The sequence below is a fragment of the Aythya fuligula genome, chromosome 3 (genome assembly GCF_009819795.1).
Source record: "Aythya fuligula isolate bAytFul2 chromosome 3, bAytFul2.pri, whole genome shotgun sequence".
NCBI classification, from domain to species: Eukaryota; Metazoa; Chordata; class Aves; order Anseriformes; family Anatidae; genus Aythya; species Aythya fuligula.
Genome location: NC_045561.1, coordinates 80,143,207 through 80,167,732, shown reverse-complemented (window position 1 = coordinate 80,167,732; position 24,526 = coordinate 80,143,207). Strand labels below are relative to the sequence as shown.

The 24,526-nt window shown below is 36.3% G+C and overlaps 1 protein-coding gene across 1 annotated transcript in view; it reads right to left on the bottom strand.

The window, feature by feature from the left end:
• The window catches only part of LAMA2 (laminin subunit alpha 2), a 356,269-nt gene that overhangs the window by 75,930 nt on the left and 255,813 nt on the right, over nucleotides 1-24,526 (bottom strand). Inside the window, 7 exon segments of the mRNA XM_032185008.1 lie at nucleotides 772-935; nucleotides 2,053-2,169; nucleotides 3,751-3,961; nucleotides 8,232-8,394; nucleotides 11,364-11,475; nucleotides 17,377-17,475; nucleotides 17,999-18,141. Of these exon segments, the coding sequence (XP_032040899.1) occupies nucleotides 772-935; nucleotides 2,053-2,169; nucleotides 3,751-3,961; nucleotides 8,232-8,394; nucleotides 11,364-11,475; nucleotides 17,377-17,475; nucleotides 17,999-18,141 (1,009 nt within the window).

Below are 24,526 nucleotides of genomic sequence, written 5' to 3'. Positions count from 1 at the left end.
AGCAGTTCTTGAGGAACCAAACTGTGGGAAGCCCAGTAAGATCAGTTCAGTAAGGACTGCATTCTGTGGGAGTGACCCCATGCTGGAGCAGGGGAAGAAACTGACTGAAGGAGTTGCAGAGACAAAACATTATGGAAAGACTGCAACCCCCATTCCCCATTTCCCTGCACCACTCAGTGCGGAGGAGGTAGAAAAGGGTGGATAGTAGAAAGGTGTTTTTATTTTGCTTTTTCTTCTCATTGCTCTAAGTCCATTATCAACAGATTAACGTAATCTCCCTACACTGAGTTTTGCCTGTGATGGTAATTGGTGAGTGATTTCCCTGTCCTTATCTCAACTCTTGAGTCTGTTTTCATAGCTTTTTCTCCTATTGTTCCTTCGAGGAGGGGAGGTGAGAGAGTGATGTAGCAGAGCTTAGCTAGCCATCAATGTGAAACTACCACAGCTGACATTCCACTGTCCCTTCCACAGCTTGGCCAAACAGAAATGATAATGTCAATCAGAGGAAAAACTTCTCCTACCTGTTGGTTTGGGGGTTTATCTCAAGCTGCTGTCTCATTTTGACATATCTAAACCCCACACTTTTATCAAAGACATAAATTCAGCTTTTCTCACTTAACTGTATAGTTGCATACTCATATAGAACATTGTATATTTGTATATCCTCAATGACGGATGTCAAAGTCTGAAAAGAATGTCCTTCAATTTCTGTCAAGTACCTTTACAAACATGCTTTGTGTTTTTATCATCATCAATGAATGGCTGTCTTACCCATCCAGTACTGCAGATGATTCATTCAGCTGGGCTGCATGGTTCTCAGCTTGCAACACCTTTTCTGGAAGCATTTTGTCATGAATTTCTTGTGATAAGTCATCTATTTTATCCTTCAGTTGATCGGACATTGACTGTATCTTATCTGCAACACCTTCTACATACTGACATAAGATGACATAAGAAAGATCTTTAATCAGATGAATGCAAGCGCTCTGTAACCCTTTACATATTTTCTTTGTGAGATATTATCTCATAACTTACCGACACATTAACACTTCAGGCAACTAATATGGAAAGAATACAGGAATGGTTGGACTGGAGAGCAGAGGGAGATAAAACAATATACCCCAGCCACTTGTCTCTCCTGAGTTGTTATTTCACAATTAAGATACTGCACAGTTTAAGTACTTACTAACTCTAATTTGGATTTGTTACCTAAATGTAGATGTCATAGTCATAACAATTTGTGGTCATACCCCCAGTAGAAACTAACCAAGGACAGAAGTTTATGTTTCATGACCCTTTGAGTGATCCATATATTTTTGAATATTAAAATACCTGAGTAAGAACTATACTTCTGGGAAACCTGCCATTCCTGTCCCAATAAGATGTCTCAGAATGTTTCCCTTCCCATTTCTCCACATGGCTTTTTTTTCCATTCATTGTATCAATTTGCAGTGCAAGATAGAAATATTTCCGGAACCAATCATATTTCTTTTTTTTTTTTTTTTTTTTTTTCAGCCTTAGCTGCAAACTCCATTGACAAAACTCTTAAGGCAGAATTTTCAAAAATTTTATGTAAAATGAGAGTGCAATCCTCTCATCTCCCCGATCTATCTAGACTTAAAATTGTTGCCACAAGCAACAAATTATTTCTGAAGTTTCCTTCTGATATGCACACAGTTTTTGTGCAGATAAATCTACATCTAGATCAGAGTCACCATGAGACTATGAACAGGTTTGCTGCATCTGCAATTCTAAAGACAAAGTCAGTACCACAATCACAATATCATATATAAAAGGAGGTAGAGTCCATGAAAAATGATGAGCTAAATCTTTGTGCAATCCAATGAATCATTTAAATCTCAAACTTAATCATTTTTATATACTAGCTTAGCTTTTCTGTCATACAGCAATAGAAAAATTATTCCTTCCAATTCAAATATTCTAATATTGATTAATAAAAAGAAAAATAAGGTGTTACTTTAATTAGCTATTTTATTTCCATAATGATGCTTTATTTTACTAATTCTCATATAAGGATGATAAAATACTCACCTCCACAGCTAAGCTGATTTCATTTGTAAGGTTGTTGGTTTCATTAAGGATGTCATTCCCTTCTTGCAGACTCTTTTCAACATCTTGCCTGCCATCTTCTACAGCTTGCTTCTTTTTCTACAGGATGTGTTCACAAAAATAAAAATATGAGTTGTTTAATAAAAAGGTGATACCAGTTCAAATACTGACATCCCAATACAGACCACATTTTCTCACTATGCCACAAAGGTCAGACTTCTCAGAACTTTCTGAGGGAAGACAGTTACAGCAATAGAATATATTTAAAATAAGATATCTTTCTTTCTCCTGTCCCCAGCTTTGTATCTCTCCTCTCACATGGTAGGTTTTCAGAGGCAACTGACTGTAGTATTATGGCAAAATGAATCAGAAAGAAGTTAGAAATCCTAATCCTTACCCAGATGGGCAAGTTTCTCATTTTGACAATTATCTACACTGGCCATGAAGACAGAACTTATTAAAATATTCTGCAGCTTTGAAATTCACATCCACTGGCATTTCACTAATTAATGAATGTAAAATAAAAGACAATAGTTCAGAACAACCTAAGGATTCTTGATTTTCCATCTGGTAAAAATACTGCATATTGCATAAAAAGAATGAATGTCAAATAAGTAACTGGTGATTTCCTGTATAAGATTCATTTAGTATTACAGATTAGTCTGATAGGAGACCATGGCATTCTAGTCATGGTGCTGTGATGACCTCTTGGTCAAAACAGAGGTTAAAATAAAGCAAAAAAACTGCTCAAAATCACTTGGTAGTGGGTAAGACCACTGGAGAGGATGCCTTCAGGCACTTTCATACTGTGATGGAAAGAATATTTAAAAAAACTGAGATAGCAGGTAATTTCTCCAACCTTTCTCCATTCACCTTTGGGAAAGAAATGCAGAGAACAGAGATCACCTAACTCCCTTACGGCACCATATTCCCTTAATTCAGTCAAGCCCACAAATCTCTGCTGAGACTGAGGTCTTGGAACCCTAACCTCATCATTGTACGTGAGGTGAAAACTCATCAAGATATAAACAGGGTAGAAACATTTATCTTCATTAAGTTGTCTCTACTCTTTATATCTTGGTTAAATGCTTGTTAATGTACAGTATAATGTGCTCTTTGAGTCTCTGCACTTTAAATCAGAAGCAGACCCCTCTGCTATGAGGGAGATCATTAATAACAAGTACTAACTACAGAGGATAGCGTTTGATTTATTACTCCATAATATCCACATATCCTCTTCAGTCTTCTTCCCAGGGGTTGGAGAGAGAGATCAAAGTGCAAGCTTTCCAGGAGCAAATACATGACAAAGATTTTAACTGAACTTTATTTAAATCTTGAGCACAGGATTTGAATTTTGCGCAACTACTTATACCGGGATGAATTTAACCTCCCCCAGAATAATGAATTCAATGGCACCCTCCACTTAATGTTTAAAAGCAGTCAGTAGTACTTTGGTAAAGAAAGCTGTGAAGTAATACTCCTTTTACAAGCCAATGCATGTTCTTGTTCTGAGGAAAACGTTTGCTTTTAATTATCTCAGATTTAGTTCTATTTGAATAACATTTTTGTCTTGCTTTTATCTTTTGTTTCAAGATATAATAGTTACATCATAATAATAATAGTTCATGCAAAGTTTCAAACTTTTTAAGTTAACCAAGGATACAACTTGTCAGCACTCACCTCTACCATGGTCATGTTTTTTTGGTTGATTGCAGATAAATGATTAGCCTCTCTAATTTTACTCATAGCTTCTCTTAGCAGATCTCGTGCATCATCAACTTTGGTGTGGTAGTTTGCGAGCTTGTCCCGGACTTCATTTTTGAGATCTTCATTTTTCTCACTGGGTTCTCCAAATGATTTCTTCACTTTATTCAAAAGATCTTCTGCATTCCTGCAATATATAACCACCCACGAAGGTAACTGAGATCATATTCTCTACACCCATGAGAATATTCTTAATATCATGCAAATGAAATGGACAATTAAATAGCAAAGTAACTTTCAAGAGAACAAATGCTTAATAAAATAGAACAATGGTTACACTTAGGTCTTTTCTTAACTTTTAAAATCTCACTTAGGTATTTTCTTTTTTTTCTTTCTTTCTTTTTTTTTTTTTTTAAGTTGACATTCTTGATAGTAAAGTGAGTTTTTCTGAAACATTTCAATTTGTCAAAAAGATTTCTTTCATACATATTATTAAAGCATGTGACACAAAGCACTTTAGCACCTTAAACAGAGGGGAGAGAAGATAGATATGCCTGATTTCAAGCAGTCTTGGAGCAGACAAACTGCTCTGTGATCAAAAATCATAAATACTTTCCTGTGACATAAACAACGCCCAGGATCCTTGGATTTATGACTTCCCATAGCCAAAGTATTTTGCTTACCTAAAATAAATTCTTGGATATTTTTAGTGGACTATGACAGCATAGAAATAGAAAGTTCACAAGTACTTGTTTTTGGCAAGGGAAACAATATTTCTTAATCACCAGAGAGTTGCTGCACCCAGTTTTAAAGGATAGGAGTACTGGAGTCTCCATGCCATGACACTTCTCTGCTTCACGTTATCATGTCTTTTAATCAATTCCACATAATGCAACATCACTGCAACATGCAATGCTATGACAGACAGCAAAAAAAAAAAAAAAAAAGTACTTTTTTGTGCCTTTTTTAAAGGCTTATCATTTTAAAACAATGCTTCAGAGAAAGAAAAATCCTAAGTATATAGGAATTTGTAGGACAGCTAATACGTATATAAGAAATCTATCACACTTCTATTTATTACAGATTAAGATAAGCAACATACTATAAATAAACACACAAATAAATACAAACACACATACACACAAACACCACCACAAACACAAAAAAAATAAAAAGGTGGAAACGATATCCTGCCACTGGGCCTAATTTAGATGAAGAATGTTAACTGGAGCCAAGGAATGCCAAATTATTACCTTAGGTCTGGGATTTTCTGAGATGGATTTTTTTTTCTCCATCTGCCCTGTCTTTGGGTTTGATGACAAAAATTAATCACACTGTGAATTTAAAATATCTAAAAAGAAAACATTTAATCAAAAATTAAATCCCAATATTGACACCCTGTCACAGGAGAGATGTAGAAAGGAATTCAGATTTTTTTCCATACCTTCTCCATTATTCTTTCTATCAGTATATTAAACTATATTAAACACCTAACAAATTTTGATACCCTTGTGATTGCAGTACTGGAGAAACAATACGAGACAGATGGATTTCCTTTTTATGACCTTGCCTCGTAGCACAGCCCAAGCTGTTTATCTGACCAGTAACCAATGAGTTGTTTTGAGTTAGATAAGCTAACACTTCCATATAGACCTGATGTGCATTTTTCCCTCTGCTCTTTCTAAGTTCAAAGCAACAGATCTGCTCCATGCATTTCCTTGTTTTATGTACTAGAATTTCTATGTGATGGTACTGTACCAATTTCCTGAAATACTCTTTTTAACATTCAATCTACGATACTTTCAGTTAATACCTTCCTAGAAAAAGAACCAAACTTTGAAGTGTTAGAAGAAATAATCTCAAGTCTGGCCTAACATCTAGAATGCTGTACAGTCTGGATCCTTTAAATAATCAGTACAATGGAACACAAGAAATATTAGAAATAAAAAAAAATAAAAATGTGTATATGAGAGAGATGTTAGAATTGTTCTATCCAGAGAAGAAATGGCCCATGATAGAGGACTATAAAATCATGAGTAGCATGGATAATGCAGTCAACTGTCCAATGACTCTCAAGAAACAAAATTGAAAATATCTGAAAAAAAAAAAGGTCAAAATACAGGAGACAGCTCTTAAAAGCATATGTAGTTGAGTTATGCAACTCATTATTACAGGAAACTGGATAATAGAAGTTTACAGTGTCTCAAAAGCCATCAGACAAATTCAGGGAAGATGAAATCACGCACATCAAAGAAAACACTATATAGCCCATTAAATACAATGGTAGAATCCCTCCATAGCAACTCAGTTTTGTCTGAGAAGATGTGTAGGAATGTTATAAGCTATTGAAATATTTATTTCAGAAATATATAAAGTAAGGGGTTTAGGACAGAAACTGGTGTATTTTTAACATGCTCTCTTTACAGAGAAATTATTTACTAATTTGGAATCACTAATAACTTATTAATAAGGCAATCAGCTTACAGACTTGATTTGGAAATCCTGAAAGAAAACAAATGAGGGAAAAAGCTGGAGACAGAAGGAGTTTTGCCATCTCTGAAAGCAAGAAGCCTTTACTTCAGTTGTTTCCTTATTTAACGTGGACCAAATCTTATAAATTAGAAGAATACAATCACTGCCAACTTACATCTCAACAAAGAGTAAAGATGATTAACTACTTCAAAGTAATTGAGACTTGTCAAAAAATATATATACATATATATATATGATCACAATTCAGTCTGCAAGCAGTACACATTAATGTCCACACACAGGCATGTGTGTACACACCTTCAGACACACATTTTTAAGAATGATTAAATTTCTTTATCATTTATTTCCTTAAAGAACACATCCTATCTTACTACGTTATTTAAGCAGTATTAAGTCATGTTTCTTTATGAGGCAGTACTTTTCAAAAGAGTTTCAGAAAATATTATCTAGTGATCTTTCCTACTTGCCCTGAAAGTTCACTATCAAAATTCCTTGGATCTCAACAACTGCTTATAAAGAGGTAATCCTATCCCTATGATACTGCCATGCAACTTTAAGTCAGTAAGTATATTCATGTATTTCTTAGTACAAAATATATTCCTTTATCAGGAAATGGAAATACTCACTTTGAGTACTTCAGGAAGAATGGTTAGAGGGAGAGAATGTCTCTCTCTCAAAAAACCACACTGCATTTCCTTCTCTAGCTATTGGACTGATTTTAAGCAAGCCTGACAGTTTCGTGTTGGCTGTAGCATTCAAGGACTATAACTGCCTTATTTGATTATTATTATTATTATATATTATTATCCCCCCCCATCCTGCCTTAAAATTGTAGGCATCACTTTCAAAGTTTTCGCTAATTTTTTCTCTGCCCTACTTGTTTCTGATTTATTTCTGTAGAGAAAGAATATAAGAGACTCAGCAGAAGCAGAAGAAAAAGCAATAAAATATTTGCGAAGAACACATTTTCAGTTTATCCTTTCTCAAGAGAACAGAAAGTAGAACTATCAGAAGTATGGCAGAAATACTGTACTGGTAGAATTTTCAGAAAAAGATCCATTTTACAAAGTGTAAGTTTGGCAGTGAAAATCTGATTTTATACAGATTGGAATGCTTAACTAAAATTGTATTCTATTTATGACTCCTCTATAACATATATGTACCTGATAATTGATGTTTTCAGTTCTGAAAATTTTTATCCCAGTTTTCTGAGACACTTTTCACAACTTCAGTGGACCACATTCATTTGGATAGCCTGCTAAGTAATGCCTAGCTCTACGAATATACCTGCACTAACTGATGCAGAACACACTACCAGAATTTTAACTTAAAGCCAAGTATTTTTCTAGATTAGATAAGTTTTCAGCATTTTGCAAAGTGCTTTATAAAAAGCTGGCAATAATTATATAAACATATATATATATATATATATATATATATATATATATATATATATATTATATTTAAAGATACCTAAATAACCAAATGCTGGGCTTCTGAACCTTGTCAGGAAGCTGGAATATCCTGATCCATACTATTCTGTGTATTGTACAATGCATCCTTTTGAATGTCTGTGGTACTGGACAAGCTTTGCAAACAGACTATATTTTTATTAGAACAATTATTTTTTTTTTTTTTCCAGAAAAAATAACAAGCTTCCAGACAAGTGTCTTGGCACTAAAACCCTTTACCAGGTCTGAAGTAGAAGCTAAATACAAACTGAGAAAAATTGCTTAGAATTTGATTAGAAACATTACTGGTACCTGTGGAGCAAAGTAATTTCCTAGGGATTGGTTTCCACGCACGTAAGCATTTCCAAAAACGCTAATGCTAAACTAATAGATGTGAAATATTAGACTGTTTTTCTTCACTGTAAAGACCCAGCTTGAACACCTGGTTGGAATGGATGACAATTACAAGAGTCAGATATTATCACCAGGAGGCTGAAGACTCTCTCTACTCACTTTAACTCATCTTGAGCTATTCTTTCTTGAAAATGTAGGTTTCTACTTCTCAATTCTGTGACCATTCTTTCGGCCTCGCTCTGCAGTTCTGGGAGACTCTTCTCCAAGGTCTTGTCTGGGGTTCTGAGTGTCTCATTTAGTCTTATAGCATCTTCACTTACAGCTGCAGGGGGCAAAAAATATATATGTACGGGGTTAGGAAGCAAAAAGAACCTATAAGTATCTGCATGTCAACTCTTATCAGCAAGTCAAATGCAATTTGCACTGGTTATTCCTGCTGTGAAATATAAAGGATAGTTAATCAGTAACAAATGAGAAAATGTTATATGTCTCATCAAAACCTTTACTGTAGCTCACTTTTAAGCACAATAACTACAACGAAGAAGTCTTTATATCCAGTATAAAATATATTGCTCCCATCTTCCTTCCCCTGAAAAAAAGAATTTGCACTGAGCCTTCGAAACAGCAGTAAATAATTTGGGATATTGCTCTCAGAAATAAAGAGAAAGCTGTACAAGCAATGAAAACTAGTTTTCAAATTACTTTTGAAGTACTTCAAAATATTTCATTTGTAGCATTCAGATTTAGAAATCCTAGGAAGAATAAACGATTGGGAAATTTGGTAAGGAGAGGGAGAGAAGAAGAATGAAAGACACTCACAAATTGAGAGCTCGTGTTTAGAAGCAGATACACAGAAATGAACAAAAAGAGTTGGAGGGCTGGAATACATGAGGATAGAATGTAAGATATGTGTTTGGAATACCTAAATTATTCATAACTGATAAAACTGTACACATGGTATCATAGTCAAGGACCAACTAAAATCTTTCTACCATAGCACACTATAAGATATTAGAATATAGACTTTCAGAAGCAAGTAGGTGATTTATGATAATCAGTTATGTCTGCAATGTTAAAAAGTACTGCTCCCTTTCCATATGCAGTGGGCTTCTCAGTAACTAATTTCTCTGAAATAAGTTCCTGGTTGCATGTGTACTTCCAAATATCTTAAATCCTTAATTGAAGAAATCATAAGCTGTCTTCCAACAATCAAATAAATGACTATTTCATGGACACATTGTGTAGGTTTAGAGCAAATGACGAAGAAGAAAACTTTAATTAAACGTTTTCAATTTGCTGGTGAGAACTGGGACTTGAATCTTAAAGAGTGCTTATATGTGGGGTAGTGAGGACTGAAACAAGACTATAGTTCAGTTAAAAGGATCATGTCTTGCTTGTAATGCATTATGTTACATATCATTACTTAGTTACCTCTGGCCAGGAATAGGCATATATTCACTTTTTAAAATCTGGAATAAATAAATAGTAATTTAGCTTCCATGAATATTTACCTCAAAAGAGAAAATGGACATGTTATTTCAGCCTTCATTAGTTTCAGGAAAATTTATACAGAGCTTTATCTTTCCCCCCCATCCTCCTCATCTCATAAACAAGTTTTAAAATAATTTTAAAACAATCTAGAAATGGCTCCAAAACAAAGCAAAAGTTTATCCTCAGTTTTTGAAAGATGATGATCTTGAACAGGAAGAATTAAGAAGACTTAAGGCTCTTTGAAAACAAAGATAAAAAAATAGACTGAAGGAGAATACAGTTCCTGTCTATTAATATAGTTGCAGGTGGAGGAAAGAGGAGAAACACTAGGAAGAGAAAAAACTATTTGCACCAAAGAATAAGGCAGAAGAACACACGATGATAAACTAAACATGAGTATTTTTAGATATAAGGTTTTTAGAAGGTCTGTAGTTATCAAAAGAGTTCTGAAACTGTCTTCTATTCAGAGGGTGAATATGTGGGAACTACTTTGAAGATGCATATTAGAAAGTTTATGATAGCCAGGGAGTGGATGCAGCAACCCAGAAGGTATCTTTCAGCCCTTATGCTCAAATCCTCTATCGAATCCTATATTTAATCAATCCTTAAAATGTTGACTTGGCCACTAGGCAAACACATTGATTTTAAAGTCTTTGTCTGCTTCTAAGTGCATACATTTGTTTCACCTCTCAACATCTTCTAACTCTATACTTTCTATTGCTAAACCTGCTTCAGGAAACTTTTGTATGGGTTTCAAACACTGGGCAAAAACTCTGTGCAGCAAAAAAACAAATTTAGCCCTTGTCGTCCTGAATTCATCATCGACTTCTCAAATTCAGCTTTGTACTGAAATACGAAGAACCTGGTATTTTATTTAAAAACCTTGTTGAAAACTTGCTTACTTTTTCATGTCACTTTTCTGACATTTATTTCATGTCAAAGTTGTACATTATAGGGATACCTTAAACTGCTGGTTGATTCAATTACAGGGCATGTACTGGGATGTGTTACACGAGAGGCAATATAAAATGTATTTTATAGTACTTAGACAGAATTGGAAGCTTCCCCTTTCAACCAAATGGATTGCATAGAAGCATATCTCTAGATATGCAAGAAGCATATCTCTACTGAACTTAGAACTGTATTGGGAGTTTTGAAGAAAGAAGAGATCAGTATTTTTCAAATAATAATAATATTTAGCAACTGACTGTGATTGCCCATCATTTTCATATTTACCCACCATTATCTAATTTAATAGGTCACACAGTATTTAGGTTCTACTTCTCAAAGCCATCTACAATACTTTTGCTCGTAAGTCTTTACTGTTTTTTGTAAGTGCCAAGAATCACCTTGTGGAAGAGAGTTGGGTCTATGCCACTTCTTAGGTAGGGATAGTAGTAACTTACAATTTCCAGGCAGCAGACGTTCATTAATGGCAGGTAGTAATGCATCTTTGAAGTCATTTTGAGGAATTAAGATGAAGTCTTACTGTACCAAGTGCTAAAGTTACATCAAGCTTTTTACCGATATATGTTTTTAGCTTTGAAAATAAACAAATGCAAAGCCCTGTTAATCACTTTATTCTAATTTTCCCCAAGTAACTGAGAAAATCCTGAAGGAACATACTCAATATTTTGCTTGTCTGTGTTCATAAGAAACTGTTGCTTCTTAATGCAATATTTAAATCATGTGACATTTCTCAGTGGACAAACTCTCTTCCTCACTGTGTTTCAGGCCCTCTTCTCCACCATCATTCAGTTTTCCTGAGAAACAATGGGCACATTTTTCTTTTTCCAGTACCTTCAGCAGCTTGGAGAATGCCTTTTACGAACTGTCCAAGAGATTTTGCTCTGTCATTAGTCCTCTCAGCATCCTGCCTCGTTTGCTCACCATCTGCTGTCACCTTGGTAGCCTAGTGAACCAAATTCAGGAAAAGTATAATTAATAAACAGGACAAGGCTGTGCTATGCAATATATAGAACTGTATGCACTGTCTGAATTTATGCTCAAAACTTTCCTCAGGCAAAAGACAATCAATGAATTATTGATCAGATGCATGAGAAATGACACGTTCTGTTCAAATACACAATTAAATTTTATTACCTTTTCCTTCTAAAGGAAATTGGAAGGCTTTATTTTAGGTTCTTAGAAACTCTAGTTTCTTAGAAACTCTAGTTGTATGCAACTGCACACAAAGAGAGACAGGATTAAATTCACTGAATTTGCTTAAAGAAACATTGTTCAGAACCGTTTAATAGACTCTTCAGCAGATACTTTCTGTAATTTCACAATTGTGCATATTATGATTGACAAAGTGCAGCAGATATCATGACCTCCTTGCTTCTTCCCCTGAGGTGCTCTCAAAGAGACAACCCATGCCAACAAGCATGAACAATTTAAAATCTATGCATTAATGAAACCAAGAAAGAGAGGGGGAAAAAAGTGAAGCAGATTTGTCCAGCTTTAATGCTTGAAGTGGTTTGTTTATAACATATTGGGGTGCTCAGTAAAATTTTAGCTTTGTGTAAATAAAGGCTTTATAATTTTATTGAATCACAGAAGCAGCATGAAGCAAGATGAAGACAGACATCTGCTGCATAACGGAAAACATGTTGAGGAAAGGAATCATCTTAATACTTTCTACTTAGCTCTCAAGATTCCTATTTACCAAACCATTTTTTATCATGCAGAAGCCACTTTAAGCAACACAGCTTGTCAAGCTGCATCATAAACAAACAAACAAAAGTAAAACAAACAAACAAACAAAAAATAGAACAAAACAAGCCACCAGCATGAGCAACAACAATCCACCAGTGTTTGGGTTCTGACTGTCCAGATTGTACTCCCAAGAAATACCTATAAGCACAGCATTATGACCTTTTCAGTCTGTGGGAAATGGCTAGGAGGTTAATAATTCAAAATGAGCTTCTCATGTCGATCTGCTTGAGGGTAGGAAGGCTCTGCAGGAGGATCTGGATAGGCTGCACCGATGGGCTGAGGTCAACTGCATGAAGTTCAACAAGGCCAAGTGCCGGGTCCTGCACCTGGGGCGCAATAACCCCAAGCAGAGCTACAGGCTGGGAGATGAGTGGTTGGAGAGCTGCCAGGCAGAGAAGGACCTGGGAGTGATAGTTGATAGTCGGCTGAATATGAGCCAGCAGTGTGCTCAGGTGGCCAAAAAGGCCAACAGCATCCTGGCTTGTATCAGAAACAGTGTGGCCAGCAGGGCTAGGGAGGTGAACATCCCCCTGTACGCAGCTCTGGTGAGGCCGCACCTCGAGTACTGTGTTCAGTTTTGGGCCCCTCGCTACAAGAAGGACATCGAGGTGCTTGAGCGGGTCAAGAGAAGGGCGACGAAGCTGGTGAGGGGCCTGGAGAACAAGTCCTATGAGGAGTGGCTGAGGGAGCTGGGCTTGTTCAGCCTGGAGAAGAGGAGGCTCAGGGGCGACCTTATCGCTCTTTACAGATACCTTAAAGGAGGCTGTAGCGAGGTGGGGGTTGGTCTATTCCCCCACGTGCTTGGTGACAGGACGAGTTGCGCCAGGGGAATTTTAGGCTGGATGTTAGGAAGAACTTCTTTACTGAAAGGGTTGTTAGGCATTGGAACAGGCTGCCCAGGGAAGTGGTGGAGTCACCATCCCTGGAAGTCTTCAAAAGACGTTTAGATGTAGAGCTTAGGGATATGGTTTAGTGGGGACTGTTAGCGTTAGGTCAGAGGTTGGACTCGATGATCTTGAGGTCTCTTCCAACCTAGAAATTCTGTGATTCTGTGATTCTCTCACTTGAGCTGTACTGGTAACATTTGTTCTGGTAATATTTTCTGTTACCAGAAATCTATTTCATTAATAGTCAAAGAGAGATAGCATCACATTTAACACATTGCCTGATTAGCTTCTACATGGAAGCCCTCAAGATACATCAGGGCAGCTGGGTTCCTGAAATGAAATCCCCGGCACTATCATACCACTTACAATTTTGGTCTACTTCAGAGTGGTTACTGTGCGAATAATTTATATGAAAATGTTTGAGGTAAATAGAATGACAGAGGAAGAACTAGCAACCTGTATTAGACGGGGGGAAGATGGTTGTATTTTTATCCATGTGTCAGTTGAAAAACATGGCTTTTCATAGTTATACAGCTTGGATCACGTTATTGGTCACTTCTGCTAAGAATTACAAAACTCCTTTATCTGTCTGGATACAGAGCTGAAATATTGTCAAAGTGAGTAGTAAAGGTAATTGGGATAGGAAAAAGGCAAAAATACAGAATGGTCTTGATGGACCACTGCTTTAATCCAGCTTTGCATCTCTGATGTCATTTCATTCTTCATGTAATTGAGAACTACCTTATTATTTATTGTCCCATCCTCCACAATGAGCCTTTTATTCTTTGTCTTATATTTTCTTAGAATTTTCCCAGTCACTTGTATTATATTCTACAATATTTCTAAGTACTTTACTACAAATGGTGTTCTATAACTTACATAGACTTTTCTCATTTTCGATTACTTTTTCCACATTCGTATTAATTCCAATTGGGCACTTTAAGCTTTCAATATTTATGACTGAATGGCAGGCACTAAATTTTCATACACATTAATCTGCCATCAAACTGTTTCCATTTTCTCTCTGTGACAGTTCTCTTTAGTACTTAAATCCCATCCAGTCCTACTGTCTGCTTTCTGTATTTAGTCATAATTTGCTTTGCTGAAAAATAACCTTTCACTTCATTTTCTGGTCTAGCATTAACTCCATAAACCAAGTTAAATGGCAAGTATCTTTCACATTGTACCTAGCCATTCTATGGATAATTAAATGTTTCCATTTGTTAATAAAGTCCTACTCATTCGCTACATATTCAGTTTACTACAGTTCATCATTTCCATAAAGTCAGAATTCAGCTACTAAGTTTAAAGACGCACAACAATCTTTTTCTGGGGGAGGAATAAAAGTCACAAAGACTGAGTCCAGAGCAAGGTTTGGAATGAATTTTTGAGAAGTATGGACACAAGTGAGACCTGTTGGCATAACAGAGATCTCCATCATGGAAATCTGGTAAAACAACTAGATGAGACCACATTGCCGCAGACCACAAAAGGAGGGCAAACTCAGAACTCTCTGTATAGATAGAAGGTCTTGAATCACCTTCTAAATGCTTCTAACTATTGCCAGCTACTTCCACAAATCTATGAGCTCAAGGAATTCAACGGTATAGGAGAAATGAAGAAGTTTACAGTCAAAAGAAGTATTTCAATTAAAAGGAAGTGATTCTGATCCCTGACTTTCTTGAAGTCTCTGAAGGTACCCCATTAGAAGGTGTATTTGACTAAAGTAGTGAGCTAATAGGATGTGAAAAATCTGACGTCTACCTCAGGTGGTAGATGTAGAAATGCATATGCAAGTATGTAAGAATGTAATCAGTTTAAGAGCAAGAGAAGAGGATCTTCTTGTAGAGAATACGTAGTACAATTTGGCAGTGAATGAAACAAAGAATATGATGAGGAAAAATAAAAAAGCTGCACCAATGGAAGAGATGACTTGTTGAAAAGTTTTGTAGTGAGAAAATACTGTTGTCTTCTACATTTTGTCTTAAAATGTGTAGAAATTTTTCCTCATGGTAAAAAGTGTCTTCACTAATCTTCATCAGCCTTTATCCTTATCACTACTGGTTTCACTTGGAAAAGTCTAGTGAGCCTCTAGTGAGATTTGTGCAGAAAGTTTGCTAGTTATAGTCATACTAGCCGTTACATAGTATTCAGCTATATCTTCACATAAAAATGAGACTTCAATGTGCTACATCAGGATCCACTCTTCTTTTTGGTACATTGATCCTATTTACAAATATCGAAAGATAAGTGTAGGACTTAGCACCATGTGATAGTCCTCAAAATAAAAACCAAAGTCCAGTCGAATTAACTACATGTATTCTCCATATGAAAAATGGAAATCATAAGCCAACTTACTAGTTACAACAAGGGAAAACTGCAGAAATGGAAGTGGTGTTAATCTGTCTACCATGCTAAACTCCCTAAGATCACATTCTGAATGTTTTCCCTTTTAAGACTAGTCCATAGAAATTCAGAATTTGCAACATATTTTAGGTATTCTCCATGCAGGATTGAAATTTATTTAATTTTCATTGTATTGGGCAGGGGGTGCAGGTGGTAATTGGAAAAGGATATTAAAAAGAACAACTGTGCGAAGGAAAAAATTATTAGCTTAAGATTGAAAAATCTTAATAATTAATTAATAATTAATAATCTTAATAATTAATACAAGAAATATAATTTTCCCTGTCTGTAGGGCTGTCATGAGTTAAAAACCTGCCTTGATTTAGCAATCTTTCTTTATGCTCACATACATACACTCGTATGCATATATGTGTGTGGAGGTATGTATACATACACATATGAGCGTGCATATATACATACAATACAGATGTTTTCTTATCCTCTCAAGGTTTCATGGAGTTCTTCAAAATTGAATATAATGCACATAAACAAACCAATTTCTTTGAGAATTTTGGTTCTGCAAGGCATGAACAATTTTAAGACAGGATGCTAAAACTACAGGGGGGATAGGTAAATTCTCTCAGGTGTATACAGTAATCAGTGTTTTGCTTGTTTCATTATTTTAATGCAGGGAAGCACCTACTTATGAACATGAGTTTTGCTAGTCTGTTACATTAATGCCTTTGGGACAGCTGTGTTTTTATCGTGGCTGGTCCATTGCCCTACTTTTTGTCCACTAGGTGGCGCAATTTATATTATTTTCTTAGACGATGTCTTTCTGACCAAATAAAGGTCTATACTGAAATAAAACTTTCATAACAAAAAGAGTAAATCGCACATCGATTGAAATCCAAAAACCTATCGCTTTCTTCATAAATGAATTATATAATGCACAATAAACACACACTGCAATATTTGAATTCTCCCTTTAAATATTATTCTCATTTGAATTACTTCATTCGTTGACTCTTAATGACAAGTTATTTGCTAAACCAGAGACATTCACTAGCTTGCTATAAAATTTCCTTAAAATTAGTGCATCAACCTAGGCTACCATTTCCTCTACAGCTCCTGAAGAAACCAGACAGCACAGAAGATAACCTAAAAATGGAAAACAAGAAAAGTGGAAAACAAGACTCCAAACATGAAAACTATTCCTACAATGGGCTTGAGTTGGCTAGGCAATAAGTAACTGAGTGAAGCTAGTTTACCTGTACTGTGAAAGACCATCTTGCAAGAGAAACAGAATGAGAACTATCTTGATACAGTCAGACTCAGAATATTTGAAACAGAGTATGAGGAGATGATGTTGTTGATGCAGAAAGCAGATAGCCATATGAGAGACCATATTAACATTCAGAAGAAAAAGAAGGGAATCAGGGAGCCTGCTTTCCAAAAGTCTTAGCCAGTCAAAGAAGGACTCCAGCCATGTGAGCAACTGTGTGGTAATCACATGGCTTGGTTACTGTTGGGTTTGTAATATAACCTCTAGCTGATGTTAAGAGAAAGCTAATGAATGCTGTATCAAGACCTCTATTTCCTTTAGTCTCAGATTTTCCAAATAAGATCATTCTTTGGTGCTCTGTATGAGCTCTTACCTACATTATAAAGTTTTACAGAAAATATATCTCAATGTATTGGCCCACAAAAAATATGTTATTAGAGGACTTGCTGCCATTTCAAATACTGAAACTGCATCTTATAATTCATCTATTCATTCATGTTTAATTCATATTCAGGATATTTCCATCATTATACAGTTTTAACCAAGCCCATAGACCCCAACGTGATCACAGACTTACTCTTGTCAGTAGTTCATCCATTTCTGTCACCAAGGTATCCAGATTTTCCTGTGCTAGCTGAAGAAGTCTCTCTGGAGCACGCTGAGGTGAAAGCAAATGCTGTTGGGGGAAGAGGAGAGTGAAAGTAAAAATCCGTATCTCAGTGCTTCCAACTGTTGTAGAGAAGAAACAGGAAAAATTTCCTTTTTGTTACTGTATGCAATTCCCTTTTGTCATATCCATCCAATGTATTTTCCTCAGGACTCTTGACAGCTTTACATATCTTAGTGGAAAGCCAAAAATTAGGCAACATATCACATATAAAATGTGTATCTGCTTTCTGGACAACTAGCATGAACACTATTTTATGTGTATGAAACATCACTTTTTATGTGCCTACAGCATAATTGCTTACATACGTGTACACAAATGAATTATTGCTGCAAGATTTACATATTAAAATAAGCCAAAATAAATAATTGTAATAGCTATTTACTAATTAGAACAAGTTTGAAATAATTAAATCTTAAATTATTCTTCTCTCAATTCTCTACACTTATGGCTGTATTTTTGGACAGATAAATACAGTTATACTGGAGCATGATTGTATGTGAATACATGATCTTTGCTTATGTATACCTACCTTTAATTCCTGTGTTGTATTCTCAAAACCATACAACAATTTATATGGAGCAGGCAGTGGACCACTCAGGTTAACACTCATGATCATCTGGTTTAGCTGATCCAGGTCACTGAGAAGGAGTCCTGTACATTCATCATTGCAAGCTGGGGGAAGAACAGCAAAGCTGATTTATTTCTGATAAACGTTTAAGATATATGTTTGAGTTAGAAATATTTTATGGAATAACCTAAAATTGTTTGAAAGGTAATGCTCATTTCAGATAATGTACCCCAAAAGCACAGTGTGATAGGAAGTAGAGACAGCAGCTGGGAAAGAAGTTATTGCTTGGGATTTGGTAATGGACAGTAAAATATAAAACAAAAAGAGCAAAACTGGTAAGCTTACCTCATAAAAAGAGGAAAAAATTAATGTTGCCCATTACAGACTAGCCCATATAAAATCGTACATTAGACAAGCAATTTGGAGGAAGTCTGAGAAAGGTGGACAGGTAATTTGGAAACTCTAGGAGCACTTTAAAATCTACAGTACATTTATGGATTTGAACATAAGAAGAACTCTAGAAATCTTACAATTTGCATACTTTACAGTCAATAACAGCATGGCCAAGCATGCTTAATTTGTAATGCAGACAGTAGAAAGAGTCAAGGTAAAAATACTGATAGTTTTCTTTTAAGAAATGTTTTTCCCTACCTCCTTTCACTAACCAGCTTATATTTTTCATGTAAGTTTCCTTGAAAATACTCTTCCTTGAAAATACTCTTTAGCATGAAAAATACTGGTTTGTGCTATGTATGCCAAAAGGAGTTTGCATCCCCCCCTTGATTTCTGTTAACACAAGATATTCTCATAACTCAGTCTTGTACAGTTTATGCTACAAAGAGGAAAATTCTTCATCCTTTAGAAAGCAGTTGTGGGAATGACTTCCTGTTTCCATGCATAAAGATGCTACATATGACTGGCAAAGCAAAGCAACATCTCAGGAGGTAGAGTGAACTGTGAAACAACAAATTCTCTGGTGATGTTAAGAGACATGGAGGGTTGTACCTAAAATTTTACAAGTATGTAATTATTTCTCTCAATGCTGCTAGGCAGCTCAATGGCTAAAAAAACCACCAAACAACATGTATTTATTTGCAGAAGATGGTAAGTAATTTTCAACAGGGAAGTGCTTTTTTCCCCTGAATTCTATTGTTCATGTATATTAATTCTTTTCTGTTCTTTAAAGTTTTCAGTCACAATTATCTGTTTCTTATTCTGTAGGTTGGCTGTTCAATATAGTGAAAATCTGAGTGAGATACAGAGTAAGGAAGAATAAAGAATACTAGTTTATTACACCATGAAACTCACGTGATGATTAAAAAGGAGACAAGATATATGCTGGATTACTACAGTAAAAAGTGGGTGCAGAACATTAGATACTGTTATTTTAAGGCTTCCTTTTGCACTTTCATTGCTTTCATTTGCAGACCTCTTCCTCCTATTTCTCAGTATTTTGTTACATAATCTGAACTGGAACTTCTCTGTAGTCATTAAGTGTGGGCATGATACATTCCACTTTATATGTTTCTACAGGAAATAAATAAATAAATGCCACCCCAGCTCTTGTTTGTTTTTAGAAGTTCCAGAGAACCAGAGGAAATGCAAATTTTATAGCAAACTGACTGCTTTATATGATGAACATCTCTTCTGTAGCTGGCCAAGGAGGTAGGTAACATGATAACCATTTTGCAGAATGCAAAAAAAAAGTGATCTTAGAGCGAAAGAGGTTTTTTTGCCTTTTTTTTTTTTTTTTTTTAATTATTCTGATGCATTGCTTTTCACTTATTAAACAAAGTAAATCTATTTATCCTAAAAATTGTCCAAGCAGATGGTAATGAAATGCTAAAAAATTGTTATGTGTTAAGGACAAACTCAATTCACACCAATAAATAAAATAAAAAAGAAAGCTTATGAAGATATGCAGTATTCTCAATGAGTAAACTGGTAAGTGTGCTGTGAACATTCAGTATAAATAAACAGGTAGAAGAGAGGAGCTATATCAAGCAAGGACCACAGCTGAGTATATGAGACAGGACTAAGCTACACCAGTACACAGTCTGAAATGAACTGGAGCTATGGCAAATAATTCAAGAGCATGATTATATTTTATGAGACTAAATTTTTCTGTGTTTTTTATCTATAAAACTGTCAGGATAAATTTGTATCTAATATTAAGTAATGCAGCACTAAATTTAGATCATTACAACACTGCAAGCATGTAAGAGGCAAATCATGCAGTCAATATTACAACATTGCAGCAAGCAAATAATGGATATTATTGCGTTTTCCATTTTCACCACACTTTCCCATGCACAGGAAGCCCTGTAAAGGATTCTGTCTTACCTCTTGTGAGAAGCATCTCCAAAGTTTGCACGCTAAAGAAATGTTATTTAAAGAAATAATTGATCAAATAGTAAGAGACACTGCAATTTTATGGACTTATTCCATCTTACAAGGAGAAGATAATGTTCAATAAAGGAATTAAGTGATAGAGCCACAATATGTTCCTCCGGTAGGGTGATTATCTAACAGGATTTTTCTTTAATACATTTATTATTGTTAAAGTGCATAAGATACGCACTGCATCTGCATAATGACTAGGTTATTTTTATGTGTGCTTGCAGCCCAGAAAGCCAACTGTACCTGTGTTCTTTTTGGCTGCGCCAAAAGAAGCATGTCCAGTGAGGTGATTCCCCCCCTCTGCTCTGCTCTTGTGAGACCCCACCTGGAGTACTGTGTTCAGTTCTGGGGCCCCCGGCACAAGACGGACATGCACATATTAGAATAATTCCAGAGGAGGGCCATGAAGCTGATCAGAGGGCTGGAGCACCTCCCTTATGAAGACATGCTGAGTGTAGTGATAGGACAAGACATAATGGCTATAAACTAAAAGACCGTAGATTTAGGTTAGACATTAGGAGGAAATTCTTTACTCAGAGGATGGTGAGGCACTGGAACAGGTTGCCCAGAGAAGCTGTGGATGCCCCATCCCTGGAAGTATTCAAGGCCAGGTTAGATGAGGCTTTGGTCAACCTAGCCTGGTGGGAGGTGTCCCTGCCCATGGCAAGGGGGTGGAACTGGATGGTCTTTTAAGGTCCCTTCCAACCAAAACCATTATATGATTCCAGGATGTAAGGGAAACCCTGAAATCTCTGATGTGAGGTTGAACTTATGATAGCTATTGATGCTTCATTGTTAGTTTCCTGTTGCATCACAAGCACTGAACGCTCATTAGTCTCATTAAGCTTTTGGCCATTACCCTATTTTTTTTTTTTTTTCCATTTTGGCACTAGTCTAAAACTAAATAATAAAAAACCTTCCTTCCATCCCTGTACTCCTTTTTGGCTGGGTCAGAGTGGCAGTATTCTCTGCGGCATCTCATGGTAGTGCATTTTGGATTTGTGACCAAAACAGTGTTGGCAATATGTCCATGTTTTAACTGTTGCTGAGCAGTGCTTGCACAGCATCAAGTCCTTCTCTGTTTCTCTCACTGCCCCCCAGCAAGGAGGCTAGGGGTGGGCAAGAACTGGGGAGGAAAACACAGGCAGAACAGCTGACCCCAACTGGTTATTTCTTATCAGGTGTCATTGTGCTCAGCAATAAAAGCTGAAGGAAAGAAGGAAGAAGGGGGAGACATTTGGAGTTATGCTGTTTGTCTTCCCAAGTAACAGTCATGTATAATGAAGCCCTGCCTTCCTGGGAATGGCTGAACACCTGCATGCTGATTAGAAATGGATTCCTCACTTTGGTCTGCTTGCACAAGCAGTTTTGCTTGGCCTATTAAACTAACCTATTAAACTGTCTGAGCCCATGTGTTTTCTTGGTTTTACCCATCCAATTCTCTTCCCTATCACACTGGGGTGGAGGGGGGGGGGAAGAGCGGGGGAGCTGCTGGGTAGAGCTTAGATGTCTACTGGGGTTAACAAACAACAGCCCCCAAAAACCCTAGTAGGGGGTAACTGCCCTATTAACTGCACTAGTAGGCAGTTAAAGGTTCTGGCTTCATTGATATTGCTGCTGGTTTCAGGGGGGTTGCATGATCAATGTATCTTCACTCCAAAATCTAGGCAAATTCAGCTCCAGATCAGGGTCTAAAGTTCTGCCTCAGGTTTATTTCAAACCTTTGTTGTTTATAAAGCCACATTTGCTGGTTCTGATATGGACCAGTACTAGTTAGGTTTATATAGTGCTTGAGAACAGCAAAAGACATTGGGATGTGGGTCTAAACTCAACAGGAACTCATGTATCAAAACCAAAACTAAATGAAAACAAAACAAGAAGAATAAAACACCAAATAATAATAAAGAAAAAAGGGGGGGGGGGGGGGAGGGGGAACAACTGATATCTTATCAGCTTCCATGTCAAGTAGGGGTATCAGTCCTTTACTGAGCTCACGCAGACAACGGAACTGTTGTGAGTGCAACGGGAAGTTTAAGACTTACCTCTGTGCCATGTGGGCTCACAGATCCTGTTAGACACACAACAGAGCAGAAGCTAGGCCAATGCTTCATAGATCTGGTGTTACATACATTATCCTTTCCAGATCACTCTGTGAAGGCTTGAAATAAGAAGCTCCTAGCTCCTGCTGAATTGAGGACTGTGTGGGAGCTAGGACATACTCATTTTCACAGATTCTTCAGGATGTGCCTCTGACAAAGACAGCATCTCTGCCTAATGCTGAATTTGGGAGAACTGTGATCATGTAGCTATTGCCTATGTTAGAAGGAAAATATTGTTTCTGTGAGGACCAGTGAATAGAAGCTCTCTCTTTATCCTGGGTGCAGCTGGGAAAAACTCCCTCTCCTTGCAAGTACCAGTCTACTTGAAGTACTATAGTTAAGTGTCTGAGACCTGGTATAAAAAGAATCTTGTCCATCTTTGTCTGGTTGTGTAATTTTCTCCTTATTCCAATAATGAAGATTAAATTTTTTAAAGATGTAAGTTTGTTGACTGCAGCATGACTGAAGGTCCAATTTTTTTTTTTTTTTTTCACAAGACTGAATTAAGGAAAAATTCCTAACAATTAAATAACTGCTTGATCTCACTAGGTCATGATTGATTGCTGTTCCTCTTTAATTTCATATAGCAGAAGCAAACTGAATACTTTTCTTTTCTTTTTTTTTTTTTTTTTTTTTTTCTTTCTTGACAAAAAAATTATGACAGAAGCATCTAAGGAACGGTTCTGCTTTGTGTTGCAACTGAGCTCAAAATATCGAAGCCAAAGTTTTCTGTAAGTCCCCATTGTAGTTACAACTAGTGCCCTGAAAGCATTCAGAAGGTGAGTACTGACTTGCCATATGTTTAACAATAAAGCCTTGAAGTTCTCACTATGATTTTTTTTTTTTCCCCTGAACACTGCACAGTAGCAAGCACAGTCATTGTTCTGACAACACTGCAATCTATGGTTCTTCATTTTATGTACTACACTCTACAACTGAAGTGAAGTGGAATGTCACAGGGTATAACAAAAAACACACCAGAGAAGTACTAATATAAGAAAATGCACAATTGCTACAGGTTTCATCCAGCCCCCTTTATAGCTCCTTTCCACTTTATCTGGCTAAGGTCAAAGCTCTCTGGAAAGGGTAAAGAAAAAGCACTGGGTGCTTTGGCTTGTTTACATAATTCTGGTGTGCATATGCAAAACATGGCTCAGTGATCTCAGCCTCCCTGAACATACTAGGTATGTAGATGAACTGAGGTATCATACATACACCCTGTTCATCATACAACTCACCTGCGTTCTAGATTGGAACTGTTGGGCTTAAGTAAGAAAACTAATGTCTTCAGTCCTGTGGTGAGTATAGGGCAGTCAGCAATTGCTTGTTGATAACTTTCATCGGAATGAACACTGAGGTATATTTATTACAGTAAATATGACAGTGATGCATAAGCTGGCACCAATTGCTTAGAAGACAGTTCATTTGTACTTACAGATAAAAATCAAAATCTGTAAGTGTTAGAGAAGATTTGGGAGAACTTCTGTCATATTTGAAATTAAGCAAGGATGTTGCCAGTATTATTAAAATCAGCTTGCAACCATTACTAATTTTTCTATTGACTACTGACTGTTTCAATACAGAAGAGAAACCAGGTCTAAGAAGTGGATTACTTTAGACCAAAAATTACAACGAAGACTTCATCAGCAGAATATTATGAGTACATGATGATCTGGTTACTTTAGCTGGAGAAATAATCCAGTTATTAACCATACTAATGCAAAAATTTAGGATTTTTATGATGTATAGCAGACCACTCAAACCCTTGCATAACCTCTTAAAATAAAGTCTCCCTTTTGGATATCACTTTCTATCCTATAATTGCACATAAGAGAAAACAACACTGTTTTGTTCTACGAATATAATGGACAGTAAATTCTGCCTGTGCCATTCACCTATAATTATCTTTCCATTGTTATTTAGCAGTAAACAATTCTTCCCCTTTGTACAGTGGCTTTTAAAAGATATATTATCTTTCCATTCTACCTGT